This window comes from Tachyglossus aculeatus, chromosome 22 (genome assembly GCF_015852505.1).
Source record: "Tachyglossus aculeatus isolate mTacAcu1 chromosome 22, mTacAcu1.pri, whole genome shotgun sequence".
Lineage (NCBI taxonomy): Eukaryota > Metazoa > Chordata > Mammalia > Monotremata > Tachyglossidae > Tachyglossus > Tachyglossus aculeatus.
This window is the reverse complement of record NC_052087.1, coordinates 33,421,354-33,444,523: the sequence shown is the minus strand read 5'-3', so window position 1 is coordinate 33,444,523 and position 23,170 is coordinate 33,421,354. Positions and strand designations below refer to the sequence as shown.

The 23,170-nt window shown below is 46.2% G+C and overlaps 1 protein-coding gene and 1 pseudogene across 1 annotated transcript; both read right to left on the bottom strand.

Annotated features, from left to right (window-relative positions):
- Positions 1-2,829: 2,829 nt before the first annotated feature.
- Positions 2,830-5,222, bottom strand: LOC119944082 (annotated as a pseudogene).
- A 2,665-nt stretch (positions 5,223-7,887) lies between these two features.
- Positions 7,888-8,853, bottom strand: LOC119944081 (olfactory receptor 9I1-like). Its single transcript, XM_038765303.1, has one exon. The coding sequence runs from the start codon at positions 8,851-8,853 to the stop codon at positions 7,888-7,890; it is 966 nt and encodes a 321-aa protein (XP_038621231.1).
- Positions 8,854-23,170: the final 14,317 nt, after the last annotated feature.

Here is a 23,170-nt window from a genome sequence, read left to right as displayed (position 1 = left end):
ATAATAAAAATGGTATTGGTTACGGTTAGGGTTCCTTGTCCACAAGAAGTGCAATAAAACAGAGGTAGGAGACAAGTTCCCAGTCCATAATGAATTTCCAGTCTAGAGGAACCTTATCAAAACCTAACCTGAACCTAATCTAAACTGCTCCAACATCTGACGGGCATTTCATGACTAATTGGGACATGCCTGAAGTTAGAAAGAGCAACAAGATGAAGCATTATATGGTTGCTGTTTGATTCTAAATTGATCTGATAATGTCCTAAGGAAAAAAATGTATCTTAGTAGAAGAGTGACCTCATGTCATTACTTAGAAGAGTTCTGAGTGGACTTTTAAAATTATTCTTACTACTAGTAGTAGTAATAATTATAATATTTTAAGGGTTTACTATGTGTCAGGTATTGTACTAAGTACCAGGGTGGATATAACATAGACTGGACACAATCCCTGTCCTAGGCACTGTTAACAGTCTAAGATGGAGTAAGATCAGGTATTTAATCCCCATTGTGCTGAAGAGGAAACTGAGGCACAGAGCAATTAAACGACTTGCCAAAGTCATACCACAGGAAGAGGCGGAGCTGGGATTGGAACCCAGGTCCACCTATTTAAAATATTAAGAAACAAAATGGAGTCTAAGCCAGTCGGTACCTCTCATGGTGATTAAACTGAAAGAAAGGGTAGCTATTAGTCAATAGAGAAATCCCCATTCCCGCAATAACTGGGAAAGCAGGGGAAAGACTTCAAAAACAACAGGCAATTCGACTTCCTCCAAGTGTCCCCTGTCCTGTCCTCCCCGCAGCCCATCACCACCACCAGCACTGTGACCATGCTCTATTTCTCGATTTTATGAGCCTTCAAAACAGCAATTAAATGGGACAATTTACCATCAAATGTCCTTCACTGTAGCCTTACTGAGGAAATACATTCCAGCCCTCTAGGAGAGGTTCGTTTGGCTCTGTCTGGGAGCTGGGAGCAGAATCAGTCAGGAGTCATCAGCTCCCCAAAGCCCCAAGGCCAGATCCCTCAAAGGATCATGGCAGCAGTGAGAAAATGTGTCCCAGCCCTCTAGGAGAGGGTCATTCAGCTCTGGCTAAGAGTGGAATCAATCAGGAGTCATCAGTTCCCCATCGCCCCCAAGCAGGATCTCCCACAGGATGACTCATCTGCAAAATGGGGACTGTGAGCCCCCCGTGGGGCAACCTGATCACCTTGTAACCTCCCCAGCACTTAGAACAGCGCTCTGCACATAGTAAGCACTTAAGAAATGTCACCATTATTATTATTATTATGACGGGAAAGTCATGGGTTGTAATCCTGATTCTGCCACTTGTCTGCTGTGTGACCCTGGACAAGTCACTTCACTTCTCTGTGCCTCAGTTCCCTCATTTGTAAAATGAGGATTGAGACCGTGAGCCCCATGAGGGACAGGGACTGTGTCCAACCTGATTTGTTTGTAGTCATCTCAGCACTTAGTTCAGTGCCTAGCACATAGTCAGTACTTCACAAACACCACAATCATTATTACTATTATTATTATTATTATTATTATTATTATTATTATTACGATCAACAGTGTCTCATCTGTGAAGTTATCCCTCACCTTTTTAGATCCCAAAGGTGACCAAAGGTCCCCCTCTCCATCCCCCCCATCTTACCTCCTTTCCTTCCCCACAGCACCTGTATATATGAATATATGTTTGTACATATTTATTACTCTATTTATTTATTTATTTTACTTGTACATATCTATTCTATTTATTTTATTTTGTTAGTATGTTTGGTTTTGTTCTCTGTCTCCCCCTTTTAGACTGTGAGCCCACTGTTGGGTAGGGACTGTCCCTATATGCTGCCAACTTGTACTTCCCAAGTGCTTAGTACAGTGCTCTGCACAAAGTAAGCTCAATAAATACGATTGATTGATTGATTGACCTCCAAAATGATAGCTCACTGTGGGCAGGGAATGTGTCTGTTATATTTTTATTGTACTCACCCAAGCACTTAGTACAGTGTTGTGCACAAATTAGCACTCAATAAATATGAGTGACTGACTGATGGGACAGTCAGGTTGGGAGAAGGACTGACATCTGGTTCATGGAATATTGCTCTGCAAATCAGATCCAAGAGCCGCATGGTGCTCACTCTTTCCTGTTCTTTGCCCTAGTGAGTGCTTAGAAGCAAGATGGCCCAGTGGAAAGAGCCTGCGGCCTGGGAGGCAGAGAACCTGGGTTCTAATCCTGGCTCCTCCAATGGCACACTGTGTGACCTTGGACAAGTCACTTCCCTTCTCAGTTACCTCGTCTGCAAAATGGGGATTCAATCCTATTCCCGACTATTTAGACCAGCAGCCCAGTGTGAGACAGGGACTCTGTGCAATCTGCTTGTCTGATACCTACCCCAGTGCTTAGTCCAGGGCGTGGCACACAGTAAGCCTTTAACAAGGATCATAACTAGTCTTACTCAGTAGTGCCTCCTACCCTGGTAGGGTTTGGCAGAAAGTCCCTCTCTCCTCCTAGGCCACTTCATACCACCCAGCCCCGCCAATTTAGACCTGCTTCCAGCCACAGGCCGAGCCCTGGATTCTTTAGTAATCATCATTCAGGGAAGAAAAATGAAATACATTTGAAAGATGAATACAGGTCGTTAGAGTCCAGGCAAGCCAACCCCAGAGAGGTGACGTGTGAGGGCTGTGATAGCAGGACTTGGTACCTGGATGCTTTGGCTCAGGGATCCATGTGAGGAAGACTTTCCGTCAGTCCAGTGGAGGTGACTAATGGGACACATTTGCTGCCGGAGACAGAAGAACATTTTCAATCTATGGACTTGACCTTTTATGGCCCTTGCATGAACTTGCTCCTGTGGAGAATTTTCCTCAGGGCCTTCTTCACCTCTTTGTTCCTCAGACTGTAGATCATGGGGTTGAGCATGGGGATGACCACAGTGTAGAACACAGATACCACCTTGTCCACCTCCAGGGCCTGGCCCATATTGCCTTTCAGGTACACGAAGGTGAGAGTCCCAAAGAACAGAGCCACTGCGGTCATGTGAGAGCCACAGGTAGAGAAGGTCTTGGCCCTCCCGCCGGCCGAACAGATGCACAGGATGGCCTTGATGAGGTACAGGTAGGATACCAGGATCACCATTATGCTGGTCATGATGATGGAGAGAGATATGAAGTAGATGACCAGCTCCCGGGCCTTGGTCTCGGTGCATGACAGCTTCAGTAAGGGCGGGAGGTCACAGAAGAAGAAGTCCAAGCGGTGAGACTTACAGAAGGAGAGAGAGAAGGTGCAGCCCATGCAGATCACAGTGAGGACAAGTGCTCCCGCGTAAACCCAGGACACCAGCCCCCAGCGCGCCCGGAGGGTCACGATGGCGACATAGAGGAGGGCCGTAAAGCCAAGTAGCAGTCATAGGTCATGACCGTGAGGAGGAAGCACTCGATGCAGGAGCACAGCGTGAAGAGGAAGAACTGGACCACACATCGCCTGGATGTGATGGACACACCGCCGGACCATAGAGACACCAGCATCTGAGGGATGATAACCGAAGAGTAGCAGGCGTCCAGGAGGGATAGGTGACTGAGGAAGAAGTACATGGGTGTCTGGAGATGGGCGTCCACCTGGATGAGCCTGACTATGCACAGGTTTCCCCAGAGGGTGAGGAGGTAAAAGACCAGGAATACCCAGAAGAGGACACTCTGCAGTTCCAGCCGACCGGGAAAACCCGTTAGGAGAAACTCGGTCCCTCCATTGCTGTTCTTGACCATCAAGCTGGGGTAATCGACTGAGATGAAAAAGAAAAAGAAGAGGGCTGACCTAGTGCATGTGGAGATGTTTTCTCTGCAGTGGAACATGTCACTACCTGACCTTTTAGGGTCAGACAACCTGAGTTCTCATCCTGACTTCACCGCTTGGCTGTTGTATGATTGTGGGCAAGTCACTTCACTTTTCTATTTCTCAGTTCCCTCACCTGTATAATGGGAATTTAATCCTCCTCCCTTTGACTAAAAAGGTGAGCCCTATGTGGTTCAGAGATTGGGTCCAACCTGATTAACTTGTATATACCCCAGCACTTAAAACAGTGTTGGACATGCAGTAAGTGTTTAACAAATACAATTTTTAAAAATCTTGTGTCTACCCCAATGCTTAGAACAGTGCTTTGCATAAAATAAGCATTTTACAAATAGAATAGTAAAAGTGATTATCATTATTATTATTATTGTTATCAAAAAAGAACTATCATCTATATTCTTTTTAGGAAATGGTGCCACTCAGCGCAGAGGTCCAACAGAACTCTAAAACAATTGGGTGACTTCATGCCAACATATTTTTCTCACTAGAAAACATTGTGAAAATATCCCAGAATTTCCGTGACACAACTAAAATCATCATCTGCCAGAAGAAAGATAAAAGCTGACTGAGGAAACGCCTGTTACATCTCACTCCTCTCCATTGCCAGTAAGATCCCTACTACCAGGAGTCAAAGAAGTAATGAAGCAGCATGGGAAACAATGTGGCCTATTGGATAGAGCCCGGGCCTGGGACTCAGAAGGTCATAGGTTCTAATCCCAGCTCTACCACTTGTCTGCTATGTGGCCTTGGATAAGTCCCTTCACTTCTCTGTGCCTCAGTTACCTCATCTGTAAAATGGGGGTTGAGACTGCGAGCCCCACATGGGACCGGGACTGTGTCCAACTGGATTTGCCTGTATCTATCCAAGTGCTTAGTACAGTGCCTGGCACAAAGTAAGTGCTTAACAAATACCATTATTGCTATTATTCTTAGTGGTGAGTATTTACTAAGAATTTGAATGCAATGGTCTGTGCTAAGCACAAGTGATTTTTAATGGTATTTCTTAAGCACTTACTATGTGACAGGCTCTTTACTACTACTATTAATAATAATAAAAATAATAATAATATTTGTTAAGCGCTTACTATGTGTCATGCATTGTTCTAAACGCTGAGGTAGATATAATGTCAACAGGCTGTCCCATGTGGGGCTCACAGTCTTAATCCCCATTTTACAGATGAGGGAACTGAGGCACGGAGAAGTTGAGTGACTTGTCCAAAGTCACACAGCTGACGAGTTGCAGAGCTGGAATTAGAACATTTGACCCAATCTGACTCCCAAGCCCATGCTCTTTCCACTAAGCCACACTGCTTCTCATTATTATGTGAATCGTCATAATAATTCACATCGTTTTGTGTTTGATTACACATACCGTTAAAAAATACCAGAATTTTTGTTATTATAATTACCAATCCCTCTAGACTGTAACCTCACTGTGGGCAGGGAACATGTGTACTAACTGTTGCATGCCCTATTCCAGGTGCTTGGTTCAGTGCTTTGCACCTAGCAAGCGCTCAATAAATAGCATTTTTTATGGTATCTGTTCAGCACTTACTATGTGCCAGGCACTCTATTAAGTGCTGGGGTAGATATAAACTAATCAGATTGGACAGAGTCCCTGTCCCACTTGAGGCTCACAGTCATAATCCCTTTAATAAAGATGAGGTCACTGAGGTACAGAGAAGCTGAGTGACCTGCCCAAGATCACACAGCAGACACGTGGAGGAGCCGGGATTAGAACTCAGCTCGTTTGACTCCCAGTCCCGGGCTCTATCCACTAGGCCTAGCTGCTTCTTGACTGATCGTGATTTGTATCTCATCTCTGGGCTCCCTAAAGTTGTTCTGTGATCCAGGGACTGGGGAGCAGTAACAAAGTGATTAGCTGGCTGAGATTCTAGTTCTCCCACTGAGTCTTCTGTGCTGTCGAGTTTCAGATTCTCTCTCTCAATACCATCATCATAATAATAATTATTAGTATGGTTCTTGTTAAGCACACCGAAGAGCTGGGGTAGATACAAATCAATCAGGTTGGAAAGAATCTCCGCCCCACATGGGGCTCACATGCTTAATCCCCATGTTACAGATGTGGTAATTGAGGCCCAGAGAAGTTAAGTGACTTGCCCAAGGTCACACAGCAGATGTGGGGGAGCTGGGATTAGATTAAGGGGCTTCTGACTCCCACATCTATGCTCTATCCACTAAGCGATGCTGCTTCTCTATTCCTAGGATCGGGGATTGTGTCTGTTATCTTCTTCCTCGCTTCAACCTAAAAGTTATCAAATCCCAGAAGACATACTGCTGTATCCCACAGATTCAAATTTGACCTCCTGGAGGAGCTCCGACAATCAGTGTGCATTTCTGAATAGGGTCTGCTCTTTTTCTTGCTCTTTTTCATTGGCACAAGGGACATTTGAGCAAAAATAGTAGGGTGGATTTTGGATGGTTCAGAAGAGTCACAAGCTGGGCCTGTATTCATTCATTAATTCATTCATTCAATTGTATTTATTGAGCACTTACTGTGTGCAGGGCACTGTACCAAGCGCTTGCAAAGTACAAATCGGCAACATATAGTCACTACCCAACAACGGGCTTACAATCTAGAAAGGGGAGACAGACAACAAAACAAAACAAAACAAGTAGAAAGGGGTCAAAACCATCAGAACAGATAAACAGAACTGTAGCTATATACACATCATTCATAAAGTAAACAGAGTAATAAATATGTACAAACATACACAAGTGTTGTGGGGAGGGAAGGGGGAAGGGCACAGGGAGGGTGTGGGGGCTTTGGGGAGGGGAGGAGGAGCAAAGGTAAAGGAGGGGCTCAGACTGGGAAGGCCTCCTGGAGGAGGTGAGCTCTCAGTAGGGCTTGGAAGAGAGGATGAGAGCTAGTTTGGCTGATGTGCGAAGGGAGTGCATCCCCGGCCAGAGGTAGGATGTGGGCCAGGGATCGACGGCGGGACAGGCGAGAACAAGGCCAAGTGAGGAGGTTAGGGCAGAGGAGCAGAGTGTGTGGGCTGGGCTGTAGAAGGAGAGATGGGAGGTGAGGTAGGAGGGGGAAAGAGAGCTTTGAAGCCAAGAGTGAGGAGTTTTTGCTCATGCAAAGGTTGATAGGCAACCACTGGAGATTTTTGAGGAGGGGAGTGACATGCCCTAAGCCTTCCTGAAGAAAGAAATTCCGAGCAGCAGAGTGAAGAATAGACTGAAGCGGTGTGAGAGGAGAGGATGGAGATCAGAAAGGAGGCCGATGTAGTAGTCCAGTCGGGATAGGATGAGAGATTGAACCAACGAGGTAGCGGTTTGGATGGAGTGGAAAGGGTGGATCTTGGCAATGTTGTGAAGGTGAGACTGGCAGGTTTTGGTGAAGGATTGGATGTGTGGGGTGAATGAGAGAGCCAAGTCAAGGGTAACACCAAGATAGTGGGACTGTGGGACGGGAAGGATGGTAGTGCCGTCCACACTGATGGGAAAGTCAGGGAGAGGACAGGGTTTGGGAGGGAAGATAAGGAGCTCAGTCTTGGACGTGTTGAGCTTTAGGTAGTGGACAGACATCCAGGTGGAGATTTCCTGAAGGCAAGAGGAGATATGAGACTGGAGGGAGGGAGAACAGGGGAAGAGATATAGATTTGGGTGTCATCTGTGTAGACATTGTAGACATGATAGTTAAGCTGTGGGGGCGAATGAGTTCACCAAGGGAGTGACTATAGATAGAGAACAGAAGGGGACCAAGAACTGACCCTTGAGGAACCCCTACAGTAAGAGGATGGGAGGGGGAGGAGGAGCCCGCGAAGGAGACTGAGCATGTACGGCCAGAGAGATAAGAGGAGAACTAGGAGAGGATGGAGTCCATGAAGGCTAGGTTGGATAACGTTTTGAGGAGAAGGGGATGGTCGACAGCATCCAAGGGAGCTGAGAGGTCGAGGAGGATCAGGATAGAGTAGGAGCCATTGAATTTGGCAAGAAAGAGGTCATTGGTGACCTTTGAGAGGGCAGTTTCAGTGAAGTGTGCGGTACGGAAGCCAGATTGGAGAGGGTCTAGGAGAGAGTAGGAGTTGACCTTTTATGGCCTTTCATGATCTTGGTCCTGTGGAGAATTTTCCTGAGGGCCTCCTTCACCTCTTTGTTCCTCAGACTGTAGATCATGGGGTTAAGCATGGGGATGACCACGGTGTAGAACACAGATACCACCTTGTCCACCTCCAGGGCCTGGCCCATATTGCCTTTCAGGTACATGAAGGCGAGAGTCCCAAAGAACAGAGCCACTGCAGTCATGTGAGAGCCACAGGTAGAGAATGTCTTGGCCCTCCCGCCGGCCGAACGGATGCACAGGATGGCCTTGATGATGAATAGGTAGGAGACCAGGATCACCGTCATGGTGGTCGTGATGACAGTGAAAGCTACGAGGTAGATGACCAGCTCTTGGGCCTTGGTGTCGCTGCACGACAGCTTCAGCAAGGGCGGGAGGTCACAGAAGAAGAAGTCCACGTGGTGAGACTTACAGAAGGAGAGAGAGAAGGTGCAGCCCGTGCGGATCATGCTGCTGAGCTGTCCCCCTGCATAAGCCCCAGACACCAGCCCCCAGCGGGCCCAGGGGGTCATGATGGCAACGTAGAGGAGGGGGTGGCATACAGCCACATAGCGGTCATAGGCCATGACCGCGAGGAGGAAGCACTCGGTGGTGCCAAACAGCGTGAAGAGGAAGAACTGGGCCGCACATCGCCCAGATGTGACGGACGCGCCGCCGGAACTCAGGGCCACCAGCAACTGAGGGACGATGACCGAAGAGTAGCAGGCGTCGAGGATGGAGAGGTGGCAGAGAAAGAAGTACATGGGTGTCTGGAGATGGGTGTCCACCCGGATGAGCCCGAATATACCCAGGTTGCCCCCCAGGGTGAGGAGGTAAAATACCAGGAATACCCAGAAAAGGACCCTCTGCAGTTCCAGCCGCCCGGGGAAACCCGTTAGGAGAAATTCGGTTCCTTCAGTCCCATTCTCGGCCATCGGGCTGGGGTTATCGACTGAGATGAAAAAGAAAAAGAAAGGTTTTGACTAAGTGGAAGAGGAGGATGGTTTCTCTGCAGAGGAACAAGTCACAGCTACCTCACCTTTAAGAGTCAGAGGACCTTAGTTCTTACCCTGACTTTGCCACTTGTCTGTTGTAGGATCGTGGGCAAGTCACTTCACTTTTCTATTTCTCAGTTCCTTCATCTGTATAATGGGGATTTAATCCTCCTCCCTTTGACTTAAAATGTGAACCCTACCCGGGACAGGGACTGTGTCCAACCTGATTAACTTGCCTCTACCCCAGCACTTAGAACAGTGCTGGACACATAGTAAGAGCTTAACAAATACATTTTTTTTAAAATCTTGTATCTATTCCAATGCTTAGAACAGTGTTTGGCATGGAATAAGCATTCTACAAATGTAATAATAATATGGAGAAGGAGGAGGAGGAGGAGGAGGAGGAGGAGGAGGAGGAGGAGTAAAAAGAGCTATCATCTGTATTCTTTTTAGGAAATGGTGCCACTCAGTGCAGAGTTCCAGCAGAAATCTAAAACAAGTTGGTGACTTCATGCCGACATATTTTTCTCACTAGAAAACGTTGTGAAAAATATCCCCAAATTTCAGTGATACAACTCAAATCATCATCCGCCAGAAGAAAGATAACAGCTGACTGCGGAAACTCCTGTTACATCTCCCTTTTCTCCATTGCCAGTAAGATCCCAGTGAGGAGTCAAAGTAGTAGTGAAGCAGCATGAGAAGCAATGTGGCCTAATGGATAGAGCTCAAGCCTGGGACTCAGAAGGTCATGGGCTCTAATCCCAGTTCTACCGCTTGCCTGCTGTGTGGCCTTGGGTAAATCACTTCACTTTTCTGTGCCTCAGTTACCTCATCTGTAAAATCGGGATCGAGACTGTGAGCCCCACATGGGACCGCGACTGTGTCTAACTGGATTTGCCTGTATCCATACAAGTGCTTAGTACAGTGCCTGGCACAAAGTAAGCGCTTAACAAATACCATTATTGTTATTATTAGTGGTGCGTATTTATTAAGCACCTGAATACAGTGCTCTGTACTAAGCACCAGTGATTTTTAATGGTATTTGTTAAGCACTTACTATGGGGCAGGCACTCTACTACTACTGCTACTAATAATAATAATGGTATTTGTTAAGTGCTTCCTATTTGCTGTGCTCAAGCGCTGGGGTAGATACAAGGTCATCAGTTTGTCCCAGGTGGGGTTCACAGTCTTTAGCCTTATTTTATAGATGAGGGAATTGAAACTCAGAGAAGTGACTTGACCAAGTTCACACAGCAGCAGACCACTGGAGGATCCAGGTCCTTCTGATTCCCAGGCCTGTGCTCTATCCACTCTGCTTCTCAAGTACAAAAGAGTTAGAAGACACGGTCCCTGGCCTCAAGAAATTTACGATCTAGATCCTCGCCATAGAACCGTGATTCCTTCTAAATTTGGTTTCTTCAAGGAATCAATCATTAGTATTTACTGAGTGCTGACTGTGTGCAGGACACTGAACTAAGCTCTTGGGCAAGTACAATATAACAAACTTGGTAGACACATGATGTCTACCACCTTCTAGACTGTGAGCCCGTTGTTGGGTAGGGACCGTCTCTATATGTTGCCAACTTGTACTTCCCAAGCGCTTAGCACAGTGCTCTGCACACAGGGAGCACTCAATAAATACGATTGAATGGATGAATGAATGATGCCCACAACAAGCTTAAATTCTAGGGGGGAAGACAGACATCAGCAAAGCCCATTGCTCCAGTCCCAGAATGACAAAGAGAGGTAAAGTTAAGAACTACATTAAAAAAAGATCCATCAAACCCTAATATCTCCTTCCTATAGACTCAATTTATGACCATGGACTGATAACTTTATCCCCCCAAGCCTCAGTGTTTCCATTTATAAAATGGACATTCCCCTCTGGATTCCTATTTTACCTAGAAGAATTAAGACATAGCTAGTGAAAGGAACCCCTCTCAGGGTTGCAACCGGAGAGTTTCCACTACTCTACCAGTCACGACTATGGGAGGGAGAGTCAAGCAGAGCCACGCCCATTTAATTCCTAGTTTGGGCAGTGGCTAATGAGTGGAAGGCAATCTGCTACAGGTCAAAACTCACCTGAGCTAGGTAGCAGTGGCATGGGAGATAGTTCATTCATTCAATCATATTTATTGAGCGCTTACTGTGTGTAGAGCACTGTACTAGGCGCTTGGGAAGTACAAGTTGGCAACATATAGAGACGGTCCCTACCCAACTTCGGGCTTACAGTCTCAAAGGGGGAGACAGACAGCGAAACAAAGCATGTGGACAGGTGCCAAGTCATCAGAATAAATAGAAGTAAAGCTAGATGCACATCATTAACAAAATTAATAGAATAGTAAATATGTAGAAGTAAAATAGAGTAATAAATCTGTACAAACATATATACAGGTGCTGTGGGGAGGGGAAGGAGGTAGGGTCGGGGGGATGGGGAAGAAGAGAGGAAAAAGGGGGCTCAGTCTGGGAAGATCTCCTGGAGGAGGTGAGCTCTCAGTAGGGCTTTGAAGGGAGGAAGAGAGCTAGCTTGGCAAATGTGGGAGGCATTCCAGGCCAGGGGGAGGATGTGGGCCCCGGGGCAACAGCAGGACAGGTGAGAAAGAGGCACAGTGAGGAGGTTAGCAGTGGCAGAGGAGAGGAGGGTGCAGGCTGGGCTGGGGAAGGAGAGAAAGGAGGTGAGGTAGGAAGGGGCGAGGTGATGGAGAACCTTGAAGCCAAGAGTGAGGGGTTTTTGCTTGATGCGTAGGTTGACTGGTAGCCACTGGAGATTTTTGGGGAAGGGAGTAACATGCCCAGAGTGTTTCTGCACAAAGATGATCCGGGCAGCAGCGTGAAGTATAGACTCAAGTGGGGAGAGACAGGAGGATGGGAGAGTTGAGGGCAGAGACTCGTTTACTGTGTGGAAGGAGGCGATGGTAAACCTCTTTCATCTTTTTACCAAGAAAACTCTATGGATACACTGCCAGAATGAATGCAGATGGAAGTGGGGCGTTCTGGGAGAGATGTGTCCATAGCATCACTATGGGTCGGACACGACTCGACAGCATAAGACAGCAACAAGTAAAAGGAGACAGAAAAGAAAAAGGAAACAGATAGATTATCAATAATAGTGCATCTGGATGCTACAGTGATTCATTCATTCAATCCTATTTATTGAGTGCTTACTGTATGCAGAGTACTTTACTAAGGTCATGGAAAGTACAATTAGGCAACAAATAGAGACAATCCCTACGCAACAACAGGCTCACAGGGATGCAACCATATACTTTAAAAACAGACCAGCATTGAAACCCAGGTGGAAAATAATAATAACTGTGGAATGTGTCAAGTGCTTACCTTGTACCACGCATTGATACTAAGGCTTTGGATAGATATAAGAGAACCAGGTGAAATTCTGCAAATGATTTTAATCTCAGTATTGGAAGGTGCTTCCTTAGAGCACTAGCTGTTAATCTAGTGGATAGAATGTGGACTTGGAAGTCAGAAGGACCTGGGTTCTAATCCCTCCTTGTCCACTTGTCTGTTGAGTGACTGTGGTCAAGTCACTTCACTTACAGTTTCCTCTTCTGTAAAATGTGGATTAAGACTGTAAGCCCCATTTGAGACAGGGACTGGGTCCAAACTGATTAGCTTGTATCCACTCCAGCACTTTGTACAGTGTAGTAAAAGCTTACCACAAAGCATAAAAAATGAGAGAGTAGAGAAGGGAGACCCTGTCCCATCAATCACCTGCCCTTGCTGAACCAAGAAGATTGGACACAGCAATAGAGAAGAACAGGAACTAATCTCACCGTGACTCTCCAGGAGGAGAAGATGAGATCATTTGGGCACTTCAAATTTGGTTATCTTCTCTGAACATAAAAGGATGGTGCTAGTCCTGATTTCTCCCAAAATCAAACTCCTTGATCAGCCCACACTTCCATGGATGCAGGGTCTCTGGCATCCTTCTTCTAGAACGTCCTGCAGGGCAGCGACTCACACCCGCCCTTCCCAGCTGGCCGGCCAAAACAGAGGCCTGAGCCGCCTTGCAGGGCAGGGGAAGTGAAGGACAGTCCAGAGGTGCAAATGACGAGCTGTCACTGTGGGACTCCCCGGAGTGGCTGAGTTCCAAGACTGGAATCTTCAAAGCTGAGGAGCTGGCAGGCCCATCTAGGACAAGGGTTGATGTTGGAAATAGGAGAGAAGCCCCAGAGCACAATATGATAAAAAATACCACTCACCTGTGTGGATGAAATCAAATTTAGGACCTTGAGTTTTCTTGAATAGTCTATCTAATTTTTGACACTGTCTCTTCCGCCTCTTGCATTCAATCAAACAATGGTGTTTATTGAGCATTTACTATGTACAACACCACAAAGTTAGTGGATATGTTCTCTGTCCTCAACGAGGAAAAGGTACTAGGGGATGTTTCTTGTTTTGATCATTGGTTTCTTGTTTTACAGGATTTGTTAAGCACTTACAATGCATCAAGCACTGTTCTAACCTCGGGGGTATATACCCTCTCCAACCTTCAGATGAACAGATTTACCTGGGTTGGGACCAAGTCTTTATCTCCACGTAGGCTGATTGGGTCACCGTGCAAAACACATTTATGTTGATTTCATAATCCTCAGGAAGAGTGATTCAAATTTGGGATCTCCCACAGGACACCTAATTAATGTCTGTAGATTCCGCACTCCTAACCAATCTTAGAAAACTTCAAGAGAGAGCACTGGGAGAAGGGGGATCTCCTGCTAACGTAATTGTTCGGATTTGGGTTCTCTAATCGGGCCCAGAGCTTCCAATTAACAAGGGCCCAGACTTCTTAACTGGGGGTAAAACAACTTGATTAATTGATCAATCTACGGTATCTATTGAGTGCTTACTGTACATCGAGCAAATAAAATAATAAAAATGGTATTGGTTAGGGTTAGGGTTCCTTGTCCACAACAAGCGCAATGAAACAGAGGTAGGAGACAAGTTCCCAGTCCATAATGAATTTCCAGTCTAGAGGAGCCTTATCAAATCCTAACCTGAACCTACTCTAAACTGCCCCAACATCTGACTGACATTTCATGACTAATTTGGGACATGCCTGAAGTTAGAAAGAGCAACAAGATGAAGCATTATATGGTTGCTGTTTGATTCTAAATTGATCTGATAATGTCCTAAGGAAAAAAATGTATCTAGTAGAAGAGTGACCTCATGTCGTTACTTAGAAGAGTTCTGAGTGGACTTTTAAAATTATTCTTACTAGTAGTAGCAGTAATAATAATAATATTTTTAGGGGTTTACTATGTGTCAAGCATTGTACTAAGTACCAGGGTGGATATAACATAGACTGGACATAATCTGTGTCCTAGGAACTGTTGACAGTGTAAAATGGAGTAAGATCAGGTATTTAATCCCCATTGTGCTGAAGAGGAAACTGAGGCACAGAGCAATTAAACGACTTGCCAAAGTCATACCACAGGAAGAGGCGGAGCTGGGATTGGAACCCAGGTCCACCTGTTTAAAATATTAAGAAACAAAATGGAGTCTAAGCCAGTCGGTACCTCTCATGGTGATTAAACTGAAAGAAAGGGTAGCTATTAGTCAATAGAGGAATCCCCATTCCCGCAATAACTGGGAAAGCAGGGGAAAGACTTCAAAAACAACAGGCAATTCGACTTCCTCCAAGTGTCCCCTGTCCTGTCCTCCCCGCAGCCCATCACCACCACCAGCACTGTGACCATGCTCTATTTCTCGATTTTATGAGCCTTCAAAACAGCAATCAAATGGGACAATTTACCATCCAATGTCCTTCACTGTAACCTTACTGAGGAAATACATTCCAGCCCTCTAGGAGAGGTTCGTTTGGCTCTGTCTGGGAGCTAGGAGCAGAATCAGTCAGGAGTCATCAGATCCCCAAAGCCCCAAGGCCAGATCCCTCAAAGGATTATGGCAAGGGTGAGAAAAGGTGTCCCAGCCCTCTAGGAGAGGGTCATTCAGCTCTGGCTAAGAGTGGAATCAATCAGGAGTCATCAGTTCCCCATCGCCCTAGGCAGGATTCCCACAGGATGACTCATCTGTAAAATGGGGACTGTGAGCCCCCGTGGGACAACCTGATCACCTTGTAACCTCCCCAGAGCTTAGAACAGTGCTCTGCACATAGTAAATGCTTAATAAATGTCATCATTATTATTATTATTATGACGGGAGCAGTGAGGGGTGATGGTCCTGGAATGGCCAGCCCCTGACGTCTGTCTGGCTCTCTCAGAGATGAGATCTTCTGAATCAATCAGCGGCAAGGGGTCACCCGTAAGGGAATAAATAAGAGCTTTGCCCAGGGCACTTTGCAGCCTAGTGGAAAGAGCAGAGGCTTGGGAGTCAGAGGTCATGAGCTCTAATCCCAGCTCCACCACTTATCAGCTGTGTGATTTTGGGCAAGTCACTTCATTTCTTTATGCCTCAGTTACCTCATCTGTAAAATGGGGATTATGAATGTGAGCCTTACGTGGATTACCCTGATTACCTTTTTTCATCATCATCAATCGTATTTATTGAGCGCTTACTATGTGCAGAGCATTGTACGAAGCACTTGGGAAGTACAAATTGGCAACATATATAGACAGTCCCGACCCAACAGTGGGCTCACAGTCTAAAAGGGGGAGACAGAGAACAAAACCAAACATACTAACAAAATAAAATAAATAGAATAGATATGTACAAGTAAAATAAATAAATAGAGTAATAAATATGTACAAACATATAGACATATATGCAGGTGCTGTGGGGAAGGGAAGGAGGTAAGATGGGGGGGATGGAGAGGGGGACGAGGGGGAGAGGAAGGAAGGGGCTCAGTCTGGGAAGGCCTCCTGGAGGAGGTGAGCTCTCAGTAGGGCCTTGAAGGGAGGAAGAGAGCTAGCTTGGCGGCTGGGCAGAGGGAGGTTGGTGCCTCCCACCACAGCGCTTAGTAGAGCACCTGGCACACGGCAAGGTCCTTAACGAATATCGCAATTATTATTATTAACTGCCCCTACTTCTCTGTGCCTCAGTTCCCTCACCTGGAAAATGGGCGTGAAGAAGGTGAGCACCCCCCTCCCATGGGGCAACCCAATCACCCTGTAACCTCCCCAGCGCTTAGAACAGTGCTTTGCACATAGCAGGCGCTTCATAAATGCCATCACTGTAAGCGCTTAAGAAAGGCAATGGTGATGATGATGAGGAGATGATGATGGAGCTGCAGGCCCACCTCCCTTGGCCGGGGCCGGCTCCCCGGGTTCCCAGCGCCTAGAACAGTGCTTGAACAGAACAGTGAGCCCCTTCCTTCCTCTCCCCCTCGTCCCCCTCTCCATCCCCCCATCTTACCTCCTTCCCTTCCCCATAAGACCTGTAAATATGTATATATGTTTGTACATACTTATTACTCTATTTATTTATTTTATTTGTACATATCTATTCTATTTATTTTATTTTGTTAGTATGTTTGGTTTTGTTCTCTGTCTCCCCCTTTTAGACTGTGAGCCCACTATTGGGTAGGGACTGTCTCTATATGTTGCCAACTTGTACTTCTCAAGCGCTTAGTACAGTGCTCTGCAAACAGTAAGCGCTCAATAAATACGATTGGTTGATTGCTTGGCACATAGTAAGTGCATAACAAATACCACCATTATTATTATTATCTCCTCCAAGACACCTTCCTAGACTGAGCCATCTACTTCCCCTTAACTGTTCTCCCCTCAGTGACAACTCTTCACTTGGCCGTGTACCCCTCAAGCACTCTGATACTTACCCCAGCTCCACAGCACTTCTACCCATCTCCTTTTACTTTTCTATTCCCCTTATCCCTAATTTATTTTCTTGTCCATCTCCCCTTGTAGACTGTAACCTCCTCATGGGCATGGATCATGTCTACCAACCTTGTCTACCAACCTTGCTGTACTGCACTTTCCTAAGCACTTAATACAGTGTTCTGCACACAGTAAGGGCTCAAAAAATGCCATGGATCAATTGACCATTGAACTGATCTACCCTGGTGGGCCAGCCTGGCCTCGTAGACTTGATCCTCTATACTGTAAGCTCATCTCCAGACTGTAAGTTCTTTATGGGCAGGAAACTTGAGGAACCAGGAGGTGAAGGCCACCTTCGGGATGTAGGAATCCCAGAATTCTTTACCAGATCCCAAATAGCTGTTGGAGTTTGGAGAACTCTCCAATGGAAAATTACCAGATTCCCCAGGTTTCTCTTGAATTTATCCTCAAGCCCTCCTCGCCTTTCCTGCTCACTGCTGTGACCCATTCAGCACCCACGCTTACAGAACAGAGTTGTGTTTAGAAAAGATGAAAGCAACAAGTAATATAAAACGTGGCAGAGGGGCCAAGACCAAGCTGGACAGAGAAGGGACGGGATTTATCATTTATAGCTCCTCTACGCTCTTCAAACTTGTTTGTCCTTTTATGTCAGCTTGTCTTCCTCATCAGACTGTAAGATCCTCAAGGGCAGAGTTAGAGTTACATATTTCTTCCCCTGAGAAATATGTTTGAAAGGTGCCTAGGACTGTGCTTTGCCAACAGTGAGTGTGAGGATATTGGATGATGGAGGAAGATGGAGGAGAAAGGAAGAAAAAGAGGAGGAGAAGGAGGAGAAGGAGAGAAGAGGAGAAAGAGGAAGGAGGAGGAAGAGGGAGGAGAAGGAGAATGGAGGAAGAAGGGGATGGCAGATGATGCTATAATAATAATGATGCTGTTATTTGTTAAGTGCTTATTAACACTTTTCTAAGAACTGGAGGGATACAAAGTGATCAGGTTGTCCCATGTGGGGCTCACACTCTTAATCCCCATTTTACAGATGAGAAAACGGAGGCACAGAGAAGTTAAGTGACTTGCCCAAAGTCATACAGCTGACAATTGGCGGAGCAGGGATTTGAACCCATGACCTTTGACTCCAAAGCCTGGGCTCATTCCACTGAGCCATGCTGCTATTAATCCCAGGACCTATCTAGTGAGGCAGAGAGGCTATATTGCCAACGAGTCATGTTTGACTCCATCCCACTGCTTAGCACAGTCCTTGGCACATAGTAAGTGCTTAATAAATGTCATAACTAACCAATGGGCTTGGAGAAAGCTACTCTGTGAACTACAGTATTGCAGCTCATCAGAAAGGCTGAAAGAGAGATAAGGGAAGTTTAGACAACTCCTAAAATCTCCTTGAAGACATCATTCAGCTTCTAAGCCCAAATGCAAGCCCTCAAACACTACATGTTGTGCCTTAACTTAGAAGGGAGGAACGTGAACGTACAACGGGATATGGCATCAATCGATACTCATTGAGTGCTTACTGTGGGAAGGTGACAATACAATAGAATCGATAGGCGCAATCCCTACCCACAAGGAGCTGACAGTCTACGGATGGAGGGGTCTTACACCTACATTGTCAATGAAACAGTGTGAGAGGTGATAATAATAATGATAATGATGGCATTTGTTAAGCGCTTACTATGTGCAAAGCACTGTTCTAAGAGCTGGGGGGATACACAGTGATCACATTGTCCCAGGTGGGGCTCACAGTCTTAATCCCCATTTTCCAGATGAGGCAACTGAGGTTCAGAGAAGTTAAGTGACTTGCCCAAGGTCACACAGCGGACATGTGCAGAACACTGTACTAAACTCTTGGGAGAGAACAATACAATAATAAACAGACTCATTCCCTGGTGTTCCTACTGCATCCTCTCTGGGTTTTTGCCTCCAAACTGTTCCATTCCCCACCCCCACACTGGGACTCTTGGAAGTTTGGTAGCTTCCCACGTTCATATGTCCAAGGTAGCTCTCTCCCACCCTTCAAGGCCCTACTGAGAGCTCACCTCCTCCAAGAGGCCTTCCCAGACTGAGCACCTTCCTTCCTCTCCCCCTCCTCCCCCTTCCCATCCCCCCCGCCTTACCTCCTTCCCTTCCCCACAGCACCTGTACATATGTATATATGTCTGTACATATTTCTTACTCCATTTATTTTAATTGTACATATTTATTCTATTTATTTTATTTGGTTTATATGTTTTGTTGTCTGTCTCCCCCTTCTAGACTGTGAGCCCGCTGTTGGGTAGGGACCGTCTCTATATGTTGCCAACTTGTACTTCCCAAGCGCTTAGTACAGTGCTCTGCACACAGGAAGTGCTCAATAAATACGATTGAATGAATGAATGAATGCCCTTGGAATAAATGTCTCCAGGTCCTAGGGAAGGCTGGGACCACCTCACGAGCCCTGAGGCTGCTGTGAACCAGCCCCGGATTGTCTCATCATACTCACGAGGGCAACGAGGACCCAAGAGTCAAGGGGTTGGGGGACCAGGGCAGGTGAAGTCATCATTATTTGGGCTGCTGTGCTCCCTGGAGGGTCCTGAGGGCTGGGCTAGGGCATCGGAGAGCCGGGGAAAGCCATCATCACTTGGGCTGCTGGATCCCCTGGAGGGTGGAAGGTGCTGAAGAAAACTCAGGGCGTCGACAGAGGAATTGAGCATCAGAGCTTTCCCAGCTGGTCCTCAGGATCTCTGCAGGCACCGCTTCTTCCATCGATCCCTCTCGGTCCCCCAAGGGTCTCTCCAGACTGAGTTTTCTCCAGTTATCTCGAACTCTGACCCTGTTTAGATCGATCTGGAGAGTCTGTGCCAAAGCATCCCTGCAGCCTCACAAGGTCGGTATGACGGTGGAAAGGGGGCTTTACTTACCTTTCCAGGGGAAGTATAGTGGATAGACGATGGGCCTAGGAGTGGGTTCTAATTCCAGTTCCACCACTTGTCTGCTGAGTGGCCTTGGGCAAGTCATTTCACTCCTCTGGGCCTCAGTTGCCTCATCTGTAAAGTGTGGATTGAGACCGTGAGCCTCACATGGGACAGGGACTGTGTCCAACCTAATTTGCTTGTATCCACCCCCAGCGCTTAGTATAGTGCCCGGCACATAGTAGGTACTTAACAAATACCACAGTTATTATCACTCAATGTGTTTTTGATTTAGCAGTTAGCGTTGCCTATGTCTTCTCGTCAGCCTTTGCTCCTGAGTGAGCCAAGTCAAGGTTTAAACAAGGAAGGATCATAAAAGCTCTCAGAAACAGCATCCGTAGGTTAGCAAAGTGCAAGGAGAAGGAAGTGGAAAAGGAAGAAAAGAGAGCCAAGATCCTTAAACTTGTCTCTGTCTGTGCTCGTCTTTGTGAGAAGCAGCATTGCTTAGTGGAGAGTCCTGAGAGTAAGAAGAACCTGGGTTCTAATCCTGGCTCTGCCATTTGTCTGTTGTGTGGCCTTGGGAAAGGCACCTCACTTCTCTGGGCCTCAGTTACCTCGACTGTAAAATGAGGATTCAGACTGTGATTAAGACCTTGGGACGGTGACTGGGACCAAACTGATTAACTGGTAACTACCCCAGAGTGTAGAATGGTGCCTGGCACATAATAAGCACTTAACAAGTACCATTATTTGTATTATTATTTATATCAGGGAGATTTGGGCTGTTTGGCCTGAAAGGGTGGAGGGTCCTCAAATTCTCTCGCCTTCATCTGACCCTTTGGCTAATGTAGGAAAGCTCCAGGGCAACCATTTCCACAGAAGGGAGCTCTGTGATCTGGGGAGCCAGGTTGACAGTCAGAGGTGTGAATAATAATGATCTCCCCCTTCTAGACTGTGAGCCCACTGTTGAGTAGGGACCGTCTCTGTATGTTGCCAACTTGTACTTCCCAAGTGCTTAGTACAGTGCTCTGCACACAGTAAGCGCTCAATAAATATGATTGAATGAATGAATGAATGAATGAATGAATGATAGTGGTATAAACCCTGGGTTACATACAAGGCAATATGGTTGGACAAAGTCCCTATGCCACATAGGGCTCACAGCCTAAGTGGGAGGAAGAACAGGTATTGAATCCCCATTTTGCAGATGAGGGAACTGAGGCTCAGAGAAGTTAAGTGACTTGGCCAAGGTCGCACAGCAGGCATGTGGTAGAGTCAGGGTTAGAATTCAGGTTATCTGACTCTCAGGCCCATCCTCTTTCCACTGGACCATGCTGCTTCTCTGTGTAATACCAATAATCAATCACTCAATCAATCGTATTTATGGAGTGCTTACTGTGTGCAGAGCACTGTACTAAGCGCTTGGGAAGTACAAGTTGGCAACATATAGAGACAGTCCCTACCCAACAGTGGGCTCACAGTCTAAAAGGGGGAGACAGAGAACAAAACCAAACATACTAACAAAATAAAATAAATAGAATAGATATGTACAAGTAAAATAAAATAATACTAATAATGGCATTTAGTAAGTGCTTACTATGTGCAAAGCACTGTTCTAAGTGCTGGGGAGCTTACAGGGTGATCAGGATGTCCCTCGGGCGGCTCACAGTCTTAATCCCCATTTTACAGATGAGGTAACTGAGGCACAGAGAAGTGAAGTGACTCGTCCAAGAGTAAGAGTAAGAGTACTTAAAAAGAGTAAGGAGGTGAGGGATTTGTCAGTGAACGCTTCCTGGATGAGATGCGGATTAGTCAGGGAAGGCTTCCTGGAAGAGATGTAATTCTTGTTGAGTTTGGAAAATGGGGAGAGGGATGGTTTTCCAGATGTGAAGGAGGAAGACATTCCAGTCAAGAGGGAAGGCGGGAGAAAGAGGTTGAGATCTATTAATTATATGTTCTGAATTACTTATTCATATTAATGTCTGTCTCCCTCTCTAGACTTTAAGCTCACTTTGGGCAGGGGATGTGTTTGCGAAGTCTGTTGAACTGAACTCTCCCAAGCACTTAGAACACTGAGCTGCACACAGTAGGTGCTCAGTAAATACCTTTAATGATGATGATGATGGTGGTGAGTGGGGTGAGATCGAGGAATAGTGAGTAAGTTGGAGTTAGAGGAGTAAAATATGGAAGCTGGGTTTCAGTGCAAAAGTAACAATGTTGAGTAGCATGGAGAGAGCTGATTGAGGGCATTAAAGCCAATGATGAGGAGTTTCTATTTTCTGTGGAGAGGGATTAGCAACCAAGGGAAGTTTTTAAAGAGTGGGAAACCGTGGACTCAACAGTGTTTCAGAAACATGATCCCGACAGCAGAGTGAATGGAAAAGGGAGAGACAGGAGGCAGGGAGGTCAGCAAGGTCGGCAAGGAGGCTGATGCAGTAACTAAGATGGGATATGATAAATGTTCGGGCCAGCATGGCAGCAGTTTGAATGGAGAGGAAGGGGCAGATTCTGGAAATGTTGTGAAGCAACCGGAAGCAGCCTGGATGAGTGAAAAGAAAACAGGCTTGGACATCAGAGGACCTGAGTTCTAATTCTACCCTGACACTTGCCTGCTGGGTAACCCTGGGTAAGTCACTTCACTTCTTGATGCCTCCCAGTCCTCATCTGTAAAAAGGGATTCATTACCTGTTTTCTCTCCTACTTAGACTATGAGTCCCAGGTGAGATAGGGTCTGTCCAACCTGATTATCTTGTATCTACTCCAGCACTTAGAACAATGTTTCACACAGGTGGTTAATAAATACCATCATTATTATTATTGTTGTTATTATTACTGAGGTAGAACTGACAGGAGTTGAGGACTGAATATGAGGATTGAAGGAGTGAGCTGAGTCAAGGCTGTGAGACAGGGAGGATGGTGGAGTCATCAGAGAAGCAGTATGGCCTAGTGGACAGATCACGGGCCTGGGAGTACGAAGGTCATGGGTTGTAATCCCGACTCTGCCACTTGTCTGCTGTGTGACCTTGGGCAAGTCACTTCACTTCTCTGTGCCTCAGTTCCCTCATTTGTAAAATGGGGATTGAGACCGTGAGCCCCATGAGGGACAGGGACTGTGTCCAACCTGATTTGTTTGTAGCCACCCCAGCACTTAGTTCAGTGCCTAGCACATAGTAAGCACTTCACAAATACCACAATCATTATTACTATCATTATTATTATTAATACTATCAACAGTGTCTCATCTGTGAAGTTATCCCTCACCTTTTTAGGTCCCAAAGGTGACCTCCAAAATGATAGCTCACTGTGGGAAGGGAATGTGTCTGTTATATTTTTATTGTACTCACCCAAGTGCTTAGTACAGTGCTGTGCACAAATTAGCACTCAATAAATATGATTGACTGACTGATGGGACAGTCGGGTGGGGAGAAGGACTGACATCTGGTTCATGGAATATTGCTCTGCAAATCAGATCCGAGAGCCCCGTGGTGCTCACTCTTTCCTGTTCTTTGCCCTAGTGAGTGCTTAGAAGCAACATGGCCCAGTGGAAAGAGCCTGCGGCCTGGGAGTCAGAGAACCTGGGTTCTA

Excerpts from the sequence above, each read along its gene's own strand:
- LOC119944081 (XM_038765303.1), bottom strand. The coding sequence starts at position 8,853 with ATGGCCGAGAATGGGACTGAAGGAACCGAATTTCTCCTAACGGGTTTC.